The sequence below is a fragment of the Notolepis coatsorum genome (genome assembly GCF_963971535.1).
Source record: "Notolepis coatsorum genome assembly, chromosome: 4".
NCBI lineage: Eukaryota > Metazoa > Chordata > Actinopteri > Aulopiformes > Paralepididae > Notolepis > Notolepis coatsorum.
This window is the reverse complement of record NC_140168.1, coordinates 108,870,096-108,887,692: the sequence shown is the minus strand read 5'-3', so window position 1 is coordinate 108,887,692 and position 17,597 is coordinate 108,870,096. Positions and strand designations below refer to the sequence as shown.

General features: G+C 50.6%; 1 protein-coding gene across 1 annotated transcript in view; it reads right to left on the bottom strand.

Moving 5' to 3' along the window:
* focad (focadhesin) overlaps window positions 1–17,597 on the bottom strand; it is a gene marked incomplete at its 5' end in the record, with an annotated part of 227,009 nt that overhangs the window by 143,979 nt on the left and 65,433 nt on the right. Inside the window, 2 exons of the mRNA XM_084312069.1 lie at window positions 108–321; window positions 9,440–9,541. Of these exons, the coding sequence (XP_084168195.1) occupies window positions 108–321; window positions 9,440–9,541 (316 nt within the window). The remainder of the gene's footprint in view (window positions 1–107; window positions 322–9,439; window positions 9,542–17,597) is intronic.

Below are 17,597 nucleotides of genomic sequence, written 5' to 3'. Positions count from 1 at the left end.
TAACTTTGACAGCCCTAATTATATACTATATAAATGCAGCCATTTACCATTTATATAGTGAACAATGGTGAGCAAAGGGCTTCACAGCTTCAGGCACCGGTCCCTACCTGCATGTGTGGCACCAGCTGGTAGAGGCAGAGCAACAGGCTGTCGGACACCCGCGAGGTCTGCCCCCAGTCCTGCTCCTGCTCCCGGCCGCGGGGGGGCAGGAGGACCCGGAGCAGGCCGTGTCGGAGGAGGGCATGCTGCGCCTGTCTCTGGGGCTCGCAGTACAGGTAGCGCAGGAACGGGGCGAGCAGGTCCACGTAGGCGGGCTCGTCCCTGCACACACACACACACACACACACAGGGAGAGGGGGAGAGAATAAAGATGTTGCCTTCATATTAGGACCAATATCTCCCTGCAATTGACCCTCACCACACACGTACACACATCACATATAGAGACGGATACACGGAAAAGCACAGACACACACACACACACACACACTGTTGCGTGGTGTAGTGGTTACGTCATTGTTGTTTCCCGCACGGTCCACCCCACTTGAAATTGCAATGTATTCTCAATGGACACATTTCTAAATAGTCTCTTTTTAAACAAATAAAGCATGAACATTGGCACGGTGTACCTTTCTGTGTGTATTCATCCACAATCCATAGCTCAACATGAAACAATTCGCAATTAATCGTAAAAGTAGCAAAATAACAACGTTTATGTTTTCGTTCACTGAGAAACTACTCAATGGCTGTGGCGTGTATTAGACGACAGCACTGAACGACAGGCTGGTAAGTGTAGTTGATTTTTTTAACGACCTTTTAACCCATTCTCTGCCACCACTTTGATCATCCTAAACCATTCTCTGCCAGCGCTATTTGTCTATGGAGATGTGCACTTTCTTTGCAGGGCTATAACTTTTTAAATTGTATTGCTAAATTGACATTACTATGGCCCATTCAACATCAATTATCTATCGTTCAGGATGTAGGAACGTTTAACTTTTTCATTCACACGAAAATACCGTCTAGAGTATAAATATGTTTTTATCGTTTTCTGCAGTATTTCATAGAACGTGAGATATAGGCATAAATGCATATATTAGATCATCAAATGCAATTTGATACCGATCAACGTTATATTAAAAATGTCAAATGTACATGGTCCTAAACGGTATGACTGATCATTTGCGGGTGAACGGAGGGGGGGGGGGGGGGGGGGGGGTCGTTTATAATTCATTGACAGACGTTAAATTATTTATGTAGTATGGGTGATATATTGATCAGAGCAGTTTGTATCGAAAAATGATAAAGAAAACCGCTGAAACTCACGTCAGTCTCCTCGTACCGTTGGGCGATGAGAGTGGAACAAACAGATCCCAGTTATGTGGTGGGGATCGAGGCGATCCAGTTTCGGTTTGTATAATACTAATATATGCCCAAATCATGTTGTTTATTGAGTTATGGCAACGATCCATGTCCACGGTGTGTGGATTGAGTCCCGGGACGATAAACGAGTGGCCGGACGGAATTAGGGGATGGACCGAGCTGAAACGGGTATTTCCGGTTTGGCAACTCGCCGATCGGCCACCAGGTGGCGGTATTGAAGCGTTGCAGAGTTATGATGGCTCCCGCAGCATATGACAAGGCTCCGTGGGTGAAATATAATATAGCGATATTGGCAGACAACGCATGGTGGGCAATAACGCTGAACAGCGATTTTGGCGGGTAATGGGTTAACTAACTTTATTTCAAACAAAAATGCTTAAACAATAATGTTAGTGATAGAAGGGAACTAATTTTGTGCAAAAATGGAAAGCTTGCCAATGTTATATTATCATACTGGCCTCGCGTCTCGCTCTTTGCCATTATGAGATATATCTTATCTCCTAGCACCTACTGTGCTCACGAACAAACAATTGCACTCCATGCACGTGACCAGGCCACGCCCCCGCATCCTGCTATATGACGCCGGACATGGTCACACTCTACCTTCCTCTTTTTTGTTTCCAACACGGACGTTGCAGTGCACTCCGTGAACTAGTTGTTATGAAACGCAGGGAGAAATTACACAATGTTGGGTTTTCGCCGGAGGTTCACCAGCCCCTGGAATCTTCTCGGCACATCGGGCCTGTCCTGGGGTTTCCTCGTTGCGTGACAGCGGATCGAGGGACGTCGCTCGACAGTAGCAGTCGAGCTACGTCGCGCACAGGTAGGCCTGCGTTGTCAGGCATTGATACTAGCATGAGTAATACTGCTCGTTGTCCCGTGAGACAGCCGTGTGAAGTATTGGCGCAAGGGGCAGGATATTTGGGAAGACATGGTCATCATGACTCTGTTTTGGGTGTTTTCCCAACTATCCTAGTGCGCGCGGCTAATGCTAATGCTACAATGCTGGGTCTCCGTTCTTTGTTCCCCGCCGAGGGCCGTCTTTACTAAAATGTCTTCCCTCCTCTTAAACATTCATGCTGACGGTCAATCGGTGTCTAATGTTGGGGGTTTTGACAGGGGCTTGTTTACCATTTCATGGGTGGATGGGCTGAGGCTCAGGGCTGGTGTGCTTTTTGTGAATCTATGAATTGTGTGCGGGACTGGTGTTTTTCTCTGGTCTGCATCCCCTTAACAATTGTGTGTATGGGCTAGCCCATTCTGCAGTGTGTTGGTGGAGTTTTCGTTCATTTATTCATTTACCCCTTCATGGGTGCACACCACAGTGGAGGTTGCTGCATACCTACTAGTGAGGCAGTGCTTCACTAGTAGTAGTCTTTTGTCTGCAGCCACCACTGGTGCTCCGTGCTTGTGAAGCAGGTGGCATCAGTCCTTTGCCTCTGACATGGTGGAACGGTGTCCCGCCCGGCCGACGCCATGAGGCGAGTCGGCCCGGCAGGTGGCTGGTGGGCTGTTAAAGCCTATACCGCCACGGTATAGAATTAGCAGCGTCTGGCAACATTGTTCGAATTGCTGTTTTTTCTGTCAAATTATGTCAGGTGGTGGGGCCTTAGGGCCAGCCCGACGTCAGAACATTGTGCAAGGTTTTGAGGTTATTAGCTTTGACCTAGCCGCAAGCTATAACCGCAGGGAGGGCTAGGATGCTGTCAACGCTTGTTCACAGGCCTCTTTGGTTGGATCAGTCTCCCCTTGAGGAGGAGAGAAGGTTTTTCCCTCCTCAGAGCTCCCCTCTCCGCAGAGGGACTTTGGTATTTCCGCGGGAGCGAGGGCAGTATTAGACCTAGGCCCCACACCGCGCAGCCAGAGGTGAGGGCGCGGCCTCGCCAGCGGCTGTGGCGAGGCCTCCAACCAGTGGCCATGTTTCCCCCGCCTGAGGTACCCTGGACACAAAGACAACAGGTGATCACAGGGCCGACAGCCTTGGCGGCCGAGGGATCGGCTACATTAGATGAGCATGCCCTAAAAAAACGTTGCCGTCTAGCTGTGTCTAGCTCTCTCCCTCCCCCCCCCCCCCCCCCCCCCCCCAACAACAGCGGGATACGGGCTCCGATTTGTTCCCTTTGGCTGCGGGCCGCGTGCCTTCAGTGAAGCACGAGCGGCCCCACGTTTCGCTTCTCATGGGGACAGGGGCTGACACCCAGTTGCTGGCTAGGCCTGGGTCTGTCCGTGAGAATGCTGTGCCGTCAAGCGGCTCCCACGCCACACGTTCTGCGTCTGTGTTTGGTGAGCCTGGTGTTGTGTCTGTCAACGACAAAGGTCGTCAGCGGGGGAACTCGAGTTCCCCCAGCCCCGCCTTCGCCAGGCCAGGTATCACGTTAGTGCCTCCTGCGGCCGGAAGACCGGTGATGGTCAGTCAGGCGCGCGTGATTTGGGTGGTAGTAATATCACTGCAGGGCTACGGTGTGTAGGAACCCACCCTATCAGGCAGTGTGGGGACCTCACGCCTTGCATGTCCAGCTGTAGAACAGTTCCTCAGCAATCTATGCCGGGGAGGTGTTCAGTGGGGGAGCTTTTGTAACCCAGCTTCCCCCGTATCAAACCGGCCCTTTCTGTCGGGGTCCCCCCTTGGGTGCGATTGCCTCGTTGGTAGTGTCAGGGTGCGATATCCCAGCTCCATGTGACGCCCTGCTTGCGTGGTTGGCGAGTCCAGGGTTGGCAACGCACAGCGAGTGGGACCGGGCCGCCTATCTACGGTTCCTGGCGGACCAGCGCCAAGTGGCGGCGGGTGCGCTTGGGATTATCATCACATATGTACAGCAGTACCGTATGTCGAGGTGGATGGAGAGAACGCTGAGGCGGGGACTTGTGTTGCAGTTTGCACAACCCCACCCTCCGTTTTCAGGTTTGGTACAGACCCTATTGTCAGGGTCAACAGCAGTGACAGCTCTGGCTAACGAGATCCAATCTCTGTTGGCAAAGCAAGCCATCAGGAGGACGCGATGCGTGGCGTTTCCTCCCGGTATTCTCTGGTGCCCGAGAAATCGGGGGGGGGGCAATATCAGACCCATACTGGACCTGTCCCATGGAAGGTTCAAATCAAATCAAATTTATTTATAAGGCCCAACAACACATGTTAATGTCCCCATGGGCCGTACATGTCTTCTTTAAACAAGTCAAGAAGAAAACATAACAATAAGTCAAGAACAGAACAAGAACACCATAAGGTCCAACAAATTTAAAATAAATGCAAATAAATGAAAGAATGCAATCACTCCCAGACATACCCCACGCCAGAACATTCGTTCAGAATGTTGACCGTCTCCCACCTGTTAGACGGCGTCAGGTGGGGGACTGGTTCACCTCCATAGACCTGTATTCGCATCCCGATCTTCCATCCTAGGGCTTACCTACGCTTCCTTTGCAGGGCTTAGCGTACGGGTACCAGAAGCTGCCGTTCGGCTACTCTCTGGCTCCCCGCATCTTCACCAAGTGCGTGGAGACCGCACTGGGGCGTCTGCGTCGTCAGGGGTTACGAATTGTATTCTGCCCTGGACGACGTTCTGGTCCTTGGCCGGTCAGGGTAGATCGCCAGGTCTCATACCAGGCAGGTGGTGTCTCACCAGCCTGGGTTTTGCTGTAGACTGGAAGTAGAGTTCTCCTCTTCCCAGTCAACGGGTGGAGTACTTGGGCTTTTTCTAAGCTCAAGGACTATATGGGCATCCCTCTCGGAGCGGCGGCGAGTGGTTGGTTCTCGGCGCGCTCGGGAGGTTCCGTCCTAGGACGGTTACGGCGCTGTCTGTGATGCGCCTGCTGCTGGGGTCCCTCTTGGCCTCCTCTTCATGAGGAGGATACAGAGGTGGTTTTTTCCAGTATGGAAATGGACCCGGTGAGAGACATGTGGAAGCGGCTGACGGTTCCCATGTCAGTACTGGGGGACCTCGTCTTCTGGGGAGGGTCTGGTGCTAGGGGTGGACGGTATGGTCTAAAATTTATATCACAGTATAATTTGAAGCATAGACGGTAACGGTATATATCACGGTATCAGTGTTTCTGTTAGAATAATTTTTTTTGCCTGATAGGCAGGCTATATAAATAATGACATCCTCAAGGCATGTAGATTTATAATATTTTAACTTAAAACTAGGCTACTTTTGCGTATAAAGTCATTATATTCCAAATAAAATAAGTCCCGAGTCGAGACTCCTGCTCCCATTGCAAACAGCGGGGCTGGATTTTGCTAGAAGCATATGTAGCTGCAGAGGCGCAGAGCCAGGGGCTCTTTCAGGTCTGGTGGCAATTCAGCCGTTGGGTGGGGGGGCGCTGTTTGACGGGCCTGTGACCAGACCTGAAAGAGCCCCTGGCTCTGCGGCTCTGCAACTGCATGCTATTCGCAAATCCACTGCTGCAGCAGTCCTCCCGGCTCCCGCTGCAGCCGTCGTTATCATAACACTACACACATATCGTAATGTTTACAGCAAACTGTAGTTGATCACCAGGTATGTTTTATTAACGTAGAATAATTCATATAAGAAAAACAGGGAAATATCTTACCTTTCTCCACTGGTTAAAAATGCCAGGAACTGAAATTGAAACTTGCTGTGCGCTGCAGTGATATGTGTTTATTATGAAATGACAATTGCGTGTTGACACGCCCACTGCGCGAAGCCTCCTAAATAACTTTTTCCAGTTTGCACATATCTATTATCTATGACTAATTCTATCTATTTTTAGGGGCAAATGCGATTGAAATAGTCGCGCTGTGGTTACATGACGTCATTGCCATTTTAGAGCTGCTCTACCGGTTACACGGTATAGTCAAAATCCATACCGTAGAGCAAATTAATACCGTTTATACCGTATACCGTTTATACCGTCCACCCCTATCTGGTGCCCTCACCTGCAGGGTCCCCGTGGGCAGCAGGCTGTCACACGTCACTGTCTTCACCGACGCCTCCCTCATGGGATGGGGGGGGACGTGCCGGGCCAACGCAGTAGGGGGCAGCTGGCAAGACCATGCTGCCCGGTCTGCGCTACATTCAATGTGTTGGAATTGAAGGCAGTCCTTCTGGTCCTCAAACGGCTCGACCACCTTGTGGTGGGCAAGCATGTTTGTCAGGACGGACAACACGACATCAACGTCGTATATTGTCAGACAGTCTGACACCGGGCGTGGTCGGGCTCTGGCTATGGGCGTTCTCCATCTGCTCTGCCTGAGGGCTCTCCACATCCCCGACAGGGTGAATGTGGGTGCAGGTGTGATGTCGCGGGGCGGTCCTCACCCTGACGAGTGGGGACTACGTCCAGACATAGTCGGGCAGGTCTGGGACCGATTCCGTGGCCGTCCGGGATTCTGTACGCATTCCCCCCCCTTACACCTCTCAAGTTCAAGTTCTTTAATAGTTGTCATACAGAAGTACAGAATACTTTCATACAAAATGCTTCTTACTGTTACTGTTACTGCTACCCACCTGATAGCTCAGCTGTTGGGGCGGGTACATCGGGAGCGCGGGACTTGGTCCTGGTCGTGCCGGGGCTCAGCTGTGTGGTCCCCGGCCCTGATTCAGCTCTTGGTGGCCCCGCCGTGGTCTGTTCCGTGGTCACCGCGGGCCCTCTCTCAGGCACGCGGAACTGTGTTCTGCCTTTCTGTTCTGGGGCAGCCTCTCGGCTTGGCTGCTGACAGTGTGAATCTGGTGGGGATGTGTCTTGACTATTAAGTGGTTAATGCTATCCGGTACGCGCACGCTCCGTCCTCTACCGCGGCTTACGCTGGGGAGTGGCGTATGGTCGAGTGTGGGGGCGGTGTTCAGCCACCCTCTCGTAGAACATTCCTGCTTGGCGCTCGGCATCTCAAGCCTATGGAACGTTCTGTCTCCGAGTGGGACCTCCAACTGGTCCTGGGCCGGTTGTCGGAGGCCCCGTTTGAGCCTCTTGAGGCGCCATTGGATCTGCTGTCTTGAAGACCGTGTTCTTTTTGGCAATCACCTCCGCTAAACGCGTGGGTGAGCTGTGTGCTCTCTCGGTGCGGCCTGAGTGCCTGTCTATTCGGCCTAATCCAGTCTTCGTGCCAAAGAATATCCAGAGCTCTTTTCGCTCCAGGGATATTGTGGTTCAGGCGTTCGTCCGCCTCCTCACGCTAGTGAGTTGGAGGCAGGCCTTCTCCTGTCGTGTCCTGACTGTGCCCTGGGGGTTTGCCTCAGGACTCTGGCTCTCAGGGCTTCCGTTCAACCGTTTGTTTGTTACGGTGGCCCAGTCGCGGGTGAGGCGCTGTCCAAGCAGCACCCGTCACATTGGTTGTGCGGGGGCGTTGCCTTTTGCTGCACGTTGGCTGGACAGGTCCCCCCTCGGGCTGCTGCCCTGTTAGGGGGAGCCTCGGTGGAGGACATCTGTGCTGCGGCCTCCTGGTCCTCCCCGGGTCCCTTCGTTAAGTTTTACCTCGTGGACTGGGGGTTCTGTCTCCCAGGCGGTTCTGAGGTCTGGGACCTCTCCTGCGTCCCGCCAATTGGTGGGCTAGCAGGGGTGTGTGGGTGTGTGCCACGGGGTGTGTGTCACACGTGGTCCCGCCTGTACTGTGCGTTTTCAGGGGTCTCTGGTTCCCTCTTTTTTTTCGCACTTTGGTGGAGTTGACTGCCTCCCCCCCTTCGTTAGGACGGGCGGGTGGACGGGACGCCTGAACACTTAGGTAACCTACTTGCGTTCAGCGTCCCACGTGACCACGCCTAGCACGCCCCCGCGGCAGCGCCGGAGCGGCAGAGGCACGCAGGTTGCCGCGGCATTATGCATACGCAATCCCCCCTGTTTTAACATCGACGGTTAGCTCAACTCGTTCCTCAGCTTGCTGTGGAGCCTGCGGTCCAGTTGGTGACAAGTTCGAATCACTTCAATTTTTTTTGTTTTTTACGTTTAATTAATTTATCGCCTCTCTATATAAACGTAACTAGCGTCTGTCTTTCTTTCGCCGGTTAAGTTTAGGCATTCTTTCGGAGTTGGTTAAGGTTAGGGATAAGTTTAGGCATTCTTTCGGAGTTGGTTAAGGTTAGAGTTTGTCTTAGAGCATGGCAATAGAATGCCTGTCTTTCTTTCGCCGGTTAAGTTTAGGCATTCTTTCAGAGTTGGTTAAGGTTAGGGTTAAGTTTAGGCATTCTTTCGGAGTTGGTTAAGGTTAGGGTTAAGTTTAGGCATTCTTTCGGAGTTGGTTAAGGTTAGAGTTTGTCGCAGAGCATGGCAATAGAATGCCTGTATTTCTTTCGCCGGAGCAGCAGCCCATTTCCGCTCTGCCGCTCTGCCTCTCTGCCGCGGTCACATGGGCGTCGTGGCCAATCAGAGAAACGCTGAACGCAAGTAGGTTACCTTAAGTGTTCACGCGGACGGGACTCCCCTCCTCCCTGGTTGGGGCTTACGGGCCCTCAGGGGGTACACTTGTCGGGCCACGCATCTGCTCTGTCCCATATCTCATAATGGCAAAGAGCGAGACGCGAGGCCAGTATGATAATATAACGAAAGGTTATCCTATAACCTAGTTATATGAATACTGGCTGAGCGTCTCGCTCTTAGCGCCCTGAGGTCCCTTGGTTGGGTTTTCAGTGTTGGAAACTTTTTCTGAGGAAGGTAGAGTGTGACCATGTCCGGCGTCATATAGCAGGACGCGGGGGCGTGGCCTGGTCACGTGCATGGAGTGCAATTGTTTGTTCGTGAGCACAGTAGGTGCTAGGAGATAAGAGATATCTCATAATGGCAAAGAGCGAGACGCTCAGCCAGTATTCATATAACTAGGTTATAGGATAACCTTTCGTTCATGAGGCAGAATTATTACAATAGCCGATAATCCATTTTCCCAATGATAAATCCCTCTACGGGTGGACCGCGCAGGAACCTAACGTGACGTCAGACTACACCTCCCTATTGCATGCGTTGCACACATTGCGACACGTGGCTTCCCCGACTGTAGTCTCTGGGATCACTCCTCTGAAAATGCATGCAGGTAGGGAGCCGTTTTTATGGCCCCGCTCAAGGCTTGTGTTGTGGGCATGGAGGAGGAAGAGGAGGAGGAAGAGCTTGCCTGTCGACGGCCTGCTGGATGAAGTGGTCCATCTCCAGCAGCAGCGCGGGCCAGCAGTCCGCTCGGTTCTCCAGCGCCGTGATGTACGGGTGGGGGCTGCTTCTGCAACAGACAACACAACAGCATTAGCATTTAGCTTTTTTTTTATTATTATATATTAGATAAAATATTAGATTATATATGTATTGTAACTATATTTATTGTAGGGCAAATATAACAGAGGGAATACATACCCTCATCTCGCACCTTGACCTTTTTACACTACCTACTTGCCCATATGCGCATGTCCAGAGTTAATTATAGTTGTAACTGAGGGGTACAATTCCCTGACTGTATTGTTAGATATGATACTTACTACCACTACCTCTTGTACTTTAGACTCTGGCCACCCAGTACTAGGTATAAATAATTATGATAAACACTCCCACCTGATGAAACGGATCCAACACAAATGTACCAAGTCGAAAGTCTGCGTTTAATAATAATACATAGCAAAAGGTATGTACAACGATCACTTAATTACATTTATGATTTGAAATAGTATGCACTTTTATGGCAAATGAGTATTCGTAGGTAGATCAATATCGAATGTCCAATCTCTGATTGCGCAGGAAGCAAATATACAACCTGGAATATTTAGGGAACAATAGCAATGATACTTGAATGATTATATAGCTGGATACACTAGGGGAAGGTTCCGACTGCTTGTAGGACAGCTGGAGGGGGGGGGTAGAGTCTGGCTGTATCCCGTCTGGCCGAGGGTATCCTGGGAGAGCCCACAGTCGTGCGACCCGGTGCCCAGCGATCCTCGATCCACAGATGAAAGCAGTTGGACTCTCTGTGGCCGGCGTCCTCCGGTCCACGATGGAGAGACGTGAGGCGACCTCGTCGTGTAGAGCGTCTTCTCACCTGTCGTCCTCTCCGGGGGGGGTATTTCCAACACACCGCAGTGTTGGCCTTTATCCATAGAATAATCAAAGTACTCAAAGCATAATCCAAACCGTGGAAGGCTAGCCGTCGTCGGTAGAATAATCCAATATACAGGTCCACTCGCTCTTTGGCCTGGAGCTCCTCGGGTGCAGCTTCACGTGGGGTCAACCACCCTGGATAAGCGTCCAGCTGATGCCCGAAACGGTGGGGGTGCTGATTACTATAGAACTCTTACCGCACGAGGCACTACATATGAATAGACTATTATTAGCTTAATAGAATACGTCCAACTCGACGATATAGTGCCAAATATGACTATTCAAATATTAATATACACGATGTCTCAATGCCGATACTGGGCCGAATTGGCCTTACTGCCCACACGTGGTTCGCGGGGAGGCTTTTGCGTCTGTCACTCTGTTGGAGGGTAAGGAACTGGACTAAAAAGAAAGCTCTACTTTAATAGCGCAGTATATATACGCACTATGAACAAATAGTACCATTAGTGGTGCGGTAGACATATTCCTACGCGGAACTAGGACTTGTCCATACATGTTGAGCGGTACGATTGAACCTGGTCTGAGGGGTATGGCGACCTGGCACCAAGGTCTCGTCCAATGGTAGAATGGAGACTATTATGGGATGTTCAGTAGACTAGAAGGGATATTCAATGCATATTGTACAAGGAATATACAAGGGATATCAGGGGATATACAAATACAATTAAATATATATATATAAATAAATATATATATTCGGTTTAATCTGATCCTTCAGAACAGCCGCCCCCTAATTGGTCCCAACCCAATTAGTTAAGCAGAGACAGATTAACCGCACTGTCCACCACTCAAGGGTTCGCTGTAAGGGTCAGTCAACTCACAAAGTCATAGGGTCATGGTCATCATCAATTGTGTCTGGGAGTCGGGGCAGTTCTATGAGCCTCGCCACAGGACGGGTGTAAATGCGCCCCTGGACGAGTACTTCAGCTGCTCGGACCTTGCCATCGGCACCGGTGATCACTTTGCTTACGCGGCCAGCCTGCCACATAGCTCTGGGTAGTGACTGGTCAATAATCATGACGACTGTTCCTTCCGTCAAATTGTCTCTCTCTTTTACCCACTTCTGGCGGGTCTGTAGAGACGGTAGGTAGTGCAGTAGGAAACTGCTCCAAAACTTGTCGGCTAATACTTGGCTGTACCTCCACATTCGTCGGCCGTTCGCTTCTTCAGGCCGGTACATTGTCTGGGGTAACGCGGGATCTAGCCGCCCCATCAGGAGGGTGTTGGGGGTGACTGGGTCGACATCTGCTACATCACTGGAGACGTAACTGAGTTCAATACTCCCTCAATCTCCGTGAGGACTGTCATTAGGACTTCTTCCGCCACAGTCTGGGCCCCAAGTACTGCGTACAGGGCTGTCTTTATAGAATGTACTTCTCGTTCCCAAGTTCCACCGAAGTGGGGTGCGTTTGGGGGGTTGAATTGGAAGTCAATCTGGGCTGGAGCGAGGTGGGTCTTAAGTTCTGGGCCCATAGCTTGGAAGCTCTCCCTCAGCTCTCTTTCTCCGCCTTTGAAGTTTGTCCCGTGATCGGACAATAATGTAGACGGTTTTCCTTTCCGTGATGTGAATCTTCGGAAGGCCATAAGGAATGAGTCTGCGCTCATGGTCGGAAGGAGCTCGATATGTATCGCTCTGGTGGTCATGCATTTGAATACAATACCCCACCGCTTCTCGGTGCCTCTTCCTTTCTTTATGTGCAGCGGGCCAAAACAGTCCATGCCTGTTGAGTGGAATGGCTTGTCGCCGAGTCGGAGGCGACATGGAGGTAGGTCAGCCATCCGTGGTATGCTGGGCTGCGCGCGCCACTTTCGGCAGTCTAGACAGGTTCGCTGGAAGCGTCGCACCGCCTCTCTTCCTTGAAGTATCCAGTAACGACGTCTGATTTCCGCGAAGACTCTCTCTGCTCCTGCGTGGTGTACATCCTCGTCGTATTTCTTTATAATCAGCTCTGTGACCTTGTGTCGGCTGTTCAATACGATCGGGTACTTAATGTCATCCGGTAAATTGGGGGCTCTCCGCAGGCGACCACCCACTCTGATGAGGGTATGTGTGTCACTCTCGGGGGCCAGATGAATCAATCTGCTGTCTGATGGGACGGGCTTTCCTCCCTGTAGACAGTCTAGTTCATCGGGGAACGAGTCTCTCTGGGCTCGTTGCAGTAGAAGCAGTTCTGCTTCCTCGTAGTCAGCTGCTGACATATCAGCGGGGGACTTAATCTCTGGGTGGTGCCGCAGGAATGTCCGTTGCTGCGCACTCTCTATGGTAATGCAATCGTCTATGTTGGGGTCTGCGGAGACAACAGTGCTCAATCCACAGAACATGGGTTTCTTATTCTCAGTCTCCTCGTCACTTGCTTCCCTCGGGGTGGGCGTGGGCCAATCTCCTTCCGGGAGCTTGAGGAATGCTGGTCCGTCACTGTAGATGTTATGACGGGTTAAGTCATCTAGGGACATTCCCCGGGTGATGACGTCAGCTGGGTTGTGTTTTGTATCAACATAGCGCCCGTTTGCTTCTCCGGTTAACTCTTGAATCTCAGTGACTCTGACTCCCACGAAGACTTTGTATTTGCATGAATCCGATTTGATCCAGGCGAGTACTGTCGTGGAATCTGACCACAGGATTGTTCTATGCACCGGAATGGTGAGCTCACGTTGGATGAGCGTGGCTAGATGCGCTCCTGCGAGGGCTGCGCAGAGCTCTAGACGTGGGATAGACTGTTGCTTGCGTGGGGCTATTCTCGAGCGGGCGAGGATGAATGCTGTGTAGATCTCTCCCCCCTCTTCTTGGGCCCGCAAGTAGGCTACTGATCCGTAGGCGACCTCGGAGGCGTCACTGAAGACGTGTAAATCCATTTTACATGTCTCTGGCCTCACCGTGGGTGGGAAGTAGCTTCGGCGTATATTAACGCCTGGGAGTGAGTGGAGTTCCATCTCCCACTCTCTCCAGGTGGATGCAAGATGTGCGGGAATGGGGTCGTCCCAGCCCTGGTCCTTGTCCCACAATGCTCGTACAATCATCTTTGCCCTGGTGGTGTACGGTAGTATACATCCTAACGGGTCATATTGTCGGGCGAGTGTTCTGTACACACTCCGTCTGGTGGTCGGTATTGCCGTCGACCTTCCCTGCTCCGTGGTCAGGGGTTTGTGTCTATAGTGGAGCGAATCTGTTTTGAAGCGCCACACTAGTCCTAGTGTCATCTCTTGGGCTTCTCCTGGGATTGTGGCCATCCAGGTCTCGCTGCTCGCTGCCTTGTCCTCGGAGGAGAGGCTGCGCAGTACGTGCGGATCGCTGCTGGCCCACTGCCTGAGATCAAAGCCGCCTTTGATCAGAGAGGCGCGGAGTTTATGTAGGAGAGCCTCGGCTTCTTCCTGGGTCGAAACGCTTTGTAGACAGTTATCTACGTAGAAGCTGTTCTTCACACTGTGTCGGACCTCTTCGTCCGCTGCTGGGTCCTCTGCGACATGTCTCTGTAGTGCAAATGTAGCACAGCATGGGCTGCATGTAGTTCCGAAAGGGAGGACTTCCCATTGGTAGATGGCTGGGTGCTCATCTCCTGGCCTCTCTCTCCATAGGAACCGCAACAGGGGCTTGTCCTCTACTAATCTCACCTGCAGGAACATCCCTTTGATATCCCCGCTGATAGCCACCTTGTCCTGGCGGAAGCGGAGTAGTACGCCTAGTAGGGAGGGGCCGAGTGTAGGACCGGGCAATAGCTCTTTATTCAGATTTTGGGATCCGATCTGGTAGCTGCAGTTAAACACGATGCGGTCTTTGCCGTTGTGATGAACCTTGTGGTGGGGCACGTACCACGATTCAGTCGTCTGGTCGGCCTCTTTAATGTCAATCTTTGTGACGTGTCCCCGCTGTGATGAGCTTCTCAATCTCAGCGCGGTATACACTTTCTTGGGCGGGGTCCTTGGCTAAGCGCCGCTCTGTGTTTAGTAGGTACCGCTCTGTGGCGTCTTTCTTTGCGTGAAAGGTAGGCATCCCTTCCCGCCGCAGGAGTGGCGTGGCGTATCTCAACACGCCGCTGACTGGGACTCTCTTTGTTCCCGTCTCGAGGAGGTTAATGGCGTAGATGTCGTCTTTAGAGCGAATGTCTTTCTTTTCGTTCTTAAAGGGCATTTGTTCTAAGGTCCATAGCCTCTCTACATGCTGCAGGAGTGCGGTGTCTCCCTCTGTGACTCGGGAGTGGAGACAGCTAGTGGCTGTGGTTCGGTTGAGAGATTTGGCGAGTGGGCCTTGGAGAGTCCATCCTAGGCGGGTCTCGACTGCTGCAGGACAGCCTCTGGGTCCGGTATGAACCCGGTCTATCGGGACAATGAGGTCTGCATGGTCGGAGCCTATCAACAGTGTCGGGGTAGCACCGTCTATGAGTGGGATCGGTAGCTTGCGTAGATGTACATATTTCTCCATCAGCTTGGCTACGGGGTATGTGTACCGCGAGAGTCCTATTTCTTGGCTGGTGAAAGCGTCTGTAATCCTGTACCGTCGCTCGGGCTGGCCGCTTGCTGCGATAGAGAATGAGACATTCTCGCCCTTTATCGTTTTCAAATCTCTTCTTATTGTCCGAATTGTCATTTGGTTTTCGCTCCCCCGCAGCCCTAGCTAGGCCGCAGCGGACGCGAGCAGAAGGGTCTTCTCTGACCCGTCATCAAGGACGGCGTAAGTGTCCATGACTTTATTCTGGTAGCTCAATGTCACACGGACTACCTTTAAGAGCACTCTGGCTCCGCTGCTGCTGGCGGGGTCGATGTACATGACGCTTGCTTTGCTGCTTGATGGTGCGGGTGGAGGCCGCCGTCTGTTACTGTCGTGGAGTATGTCCAGATGGGCTCCATCGCACCGACTGCACTTTTTCTTTAAGCGGCATTCGGCTGCCATGTGTGATCGCGCACAGCGAAAACAGCGTCTGTTGGACTTTATCCATTGACTCGCTTCCTCCGCATTCATAGCTGGATACACTAGGGGAAGGTTCCGACTGCTTGTAGGACAGCTGGAGGGGGGGGGTAGAGTCTGGCTGTATCCCGTCTGGCCGAGGGTATCCTGGGAGAGCCCACAGTCGTGCGACCCGGTGCCCAGCGATCCTCGATCCACAGATGAAAGCAGTTGGACTCTCTGTGGCCGGCGTCCTCCGGTCCACGATGGAGAGACGTGAGGCGACCTCGTCGTGTAGAGCGTCTTCTCACCTGTCGTCCTCTCCGGGGGGGGTATTTCCAACACACCGCAGTGTTGGCCTTTATCCATAGAATAATCAAAGTACTCAAAGCATAATCCAAGCCGTGGAAGGCTAGCCGTCGTCGGTAGAATAATCCAATATACAGGTCCACTCGCTCTTTGGCCTGGAGCTCCTCGGGTGCAGCTTCACGTGGGGTCAACCACCCTGGATAAGCGTCCAGCTGATGCCCGAAACGGTGGGGGTGCTGATTACTATAGAACTCTTACCGCACGAGGCACTACATATGAATAGACTATTATTAGCTTAATAGAATACGTCCAACTCGACGATATAGTGCCAAATATGACTATTCAAATATTAATATACACGATGTCTCAATGCCGATACTGGGCCGAATTGGCCTTACTGCCCACACGTGGTTCGCGGGGAGGCTTTTGCGTCTGTCACTCTGTTGGAGGGTAAGGAACTGGACTAAAAAGAAAGCTCTACTTTAATAGCGCAGTATATATACGCACTATGAACAAATAGTACCATTAGTGGTGCGGTAGACATATTCCTACGCGGAACTAGGACTTGTCCATACATGTTGAGCGGTACGATTGAACCTGGTCTGAGGGGTATGGCGACCTGGCACCAAGGTCTCGTCCAATGGTAGAATGGAGACTATTATGGGATGTTCAGTAGACTAGAAGGGATATTCAATGCATATTGTACAAGGAATATACAAGGGATATCAGGGGATATACAAATACAATTAAATATATATATATAAATAAATATATATATTCGGTTTAATCTGATCCTTCAGAACAATAGTTATTTAGTTTACACTGCCTTTTTTTTACTTTTTCTTCTCCACTATAATAATAATAAACTTTATTTGTATAGCACCTTTCATACAGAAACTGCAGCTCAAAGTGCTTCACAACAGAAAAAAGACATAAAAAGGCATAAAATGAGCACATAAAGCGCAGACATATAAAATCACAGTTTTAGGATCTAACATCCCAACAGGCCACATTGTTTATGGTTTGATTCAGTTTTAAATAGACAATAATAAAAAGAGTAAGATAAAATAGACTGAGTAAAATAGTGCAATAGTGCAGTGCAATAAAATAGTAGAATAGAATAGACATAAAATGAGCACATAAAGTTCAGACATATACAGCGAAAAACTGGGCTTTTGAGGTGATGAAATCACTGCGCCCAGGGAGCAGTGGTTCGGCCAAAAAGCATTTGAGGATATATCTGCTTAGAAAACAAAAGTCAATTTTTTTTTTAAATGTATTTCTCCACGTGGTAAATACACAGGTCACAACATGTTTACAGGAATGTTTTGGAGTTGTATTTGGAGTGTATTTCGTGACTGTTGGGAACTAGGCTACACTGGCACACCTACTTCCAGTGAATGATGCTAAGCTAGGCTAACGGCTGTTCCTCTAAGCCTAATGCATGCACAGAGAAGAAAAGGGTATGTATCTGCTTGTCTAACTCCAGGGTAGATGGCAAATAAGCTAATTTCCCAAAAAGTTGGCATGTTCCTTTAACCTCTTAAAAGGGACACTTCACCAACGCTGATATATTTTGCACATGATCTCACACACCCAGTGATTTAGCAAGGCTGTTTCCAGAAACACCCAGATGAAAGATGTCCTATTACGGTGATTGATTGATTGGAAATGTCATTAACAGATTGCAGAATGAGTACAATACAGTACGGCTCAATACACACAATTGTTAAGGGGATGCAGACCAGAGAAAGACTTTCGTCTTGTTTACATCAGGGTCCCCCATGTTCAAGTCATAATGAATTGTTGGTGCAATTAGCACAGTGCAATCCATTCTTTGTGGATCCCGCCCTAAGTGTAGGAAGGATGTGTCCTCAGAGTCTAAGTGTAGGAATTAAGGCTGTCAAATATATCGCGTTAATATCGCGTTAACTCCCGATTCTATTAATGCCACTAATTTTTTTAACTCAAGATTAACTAA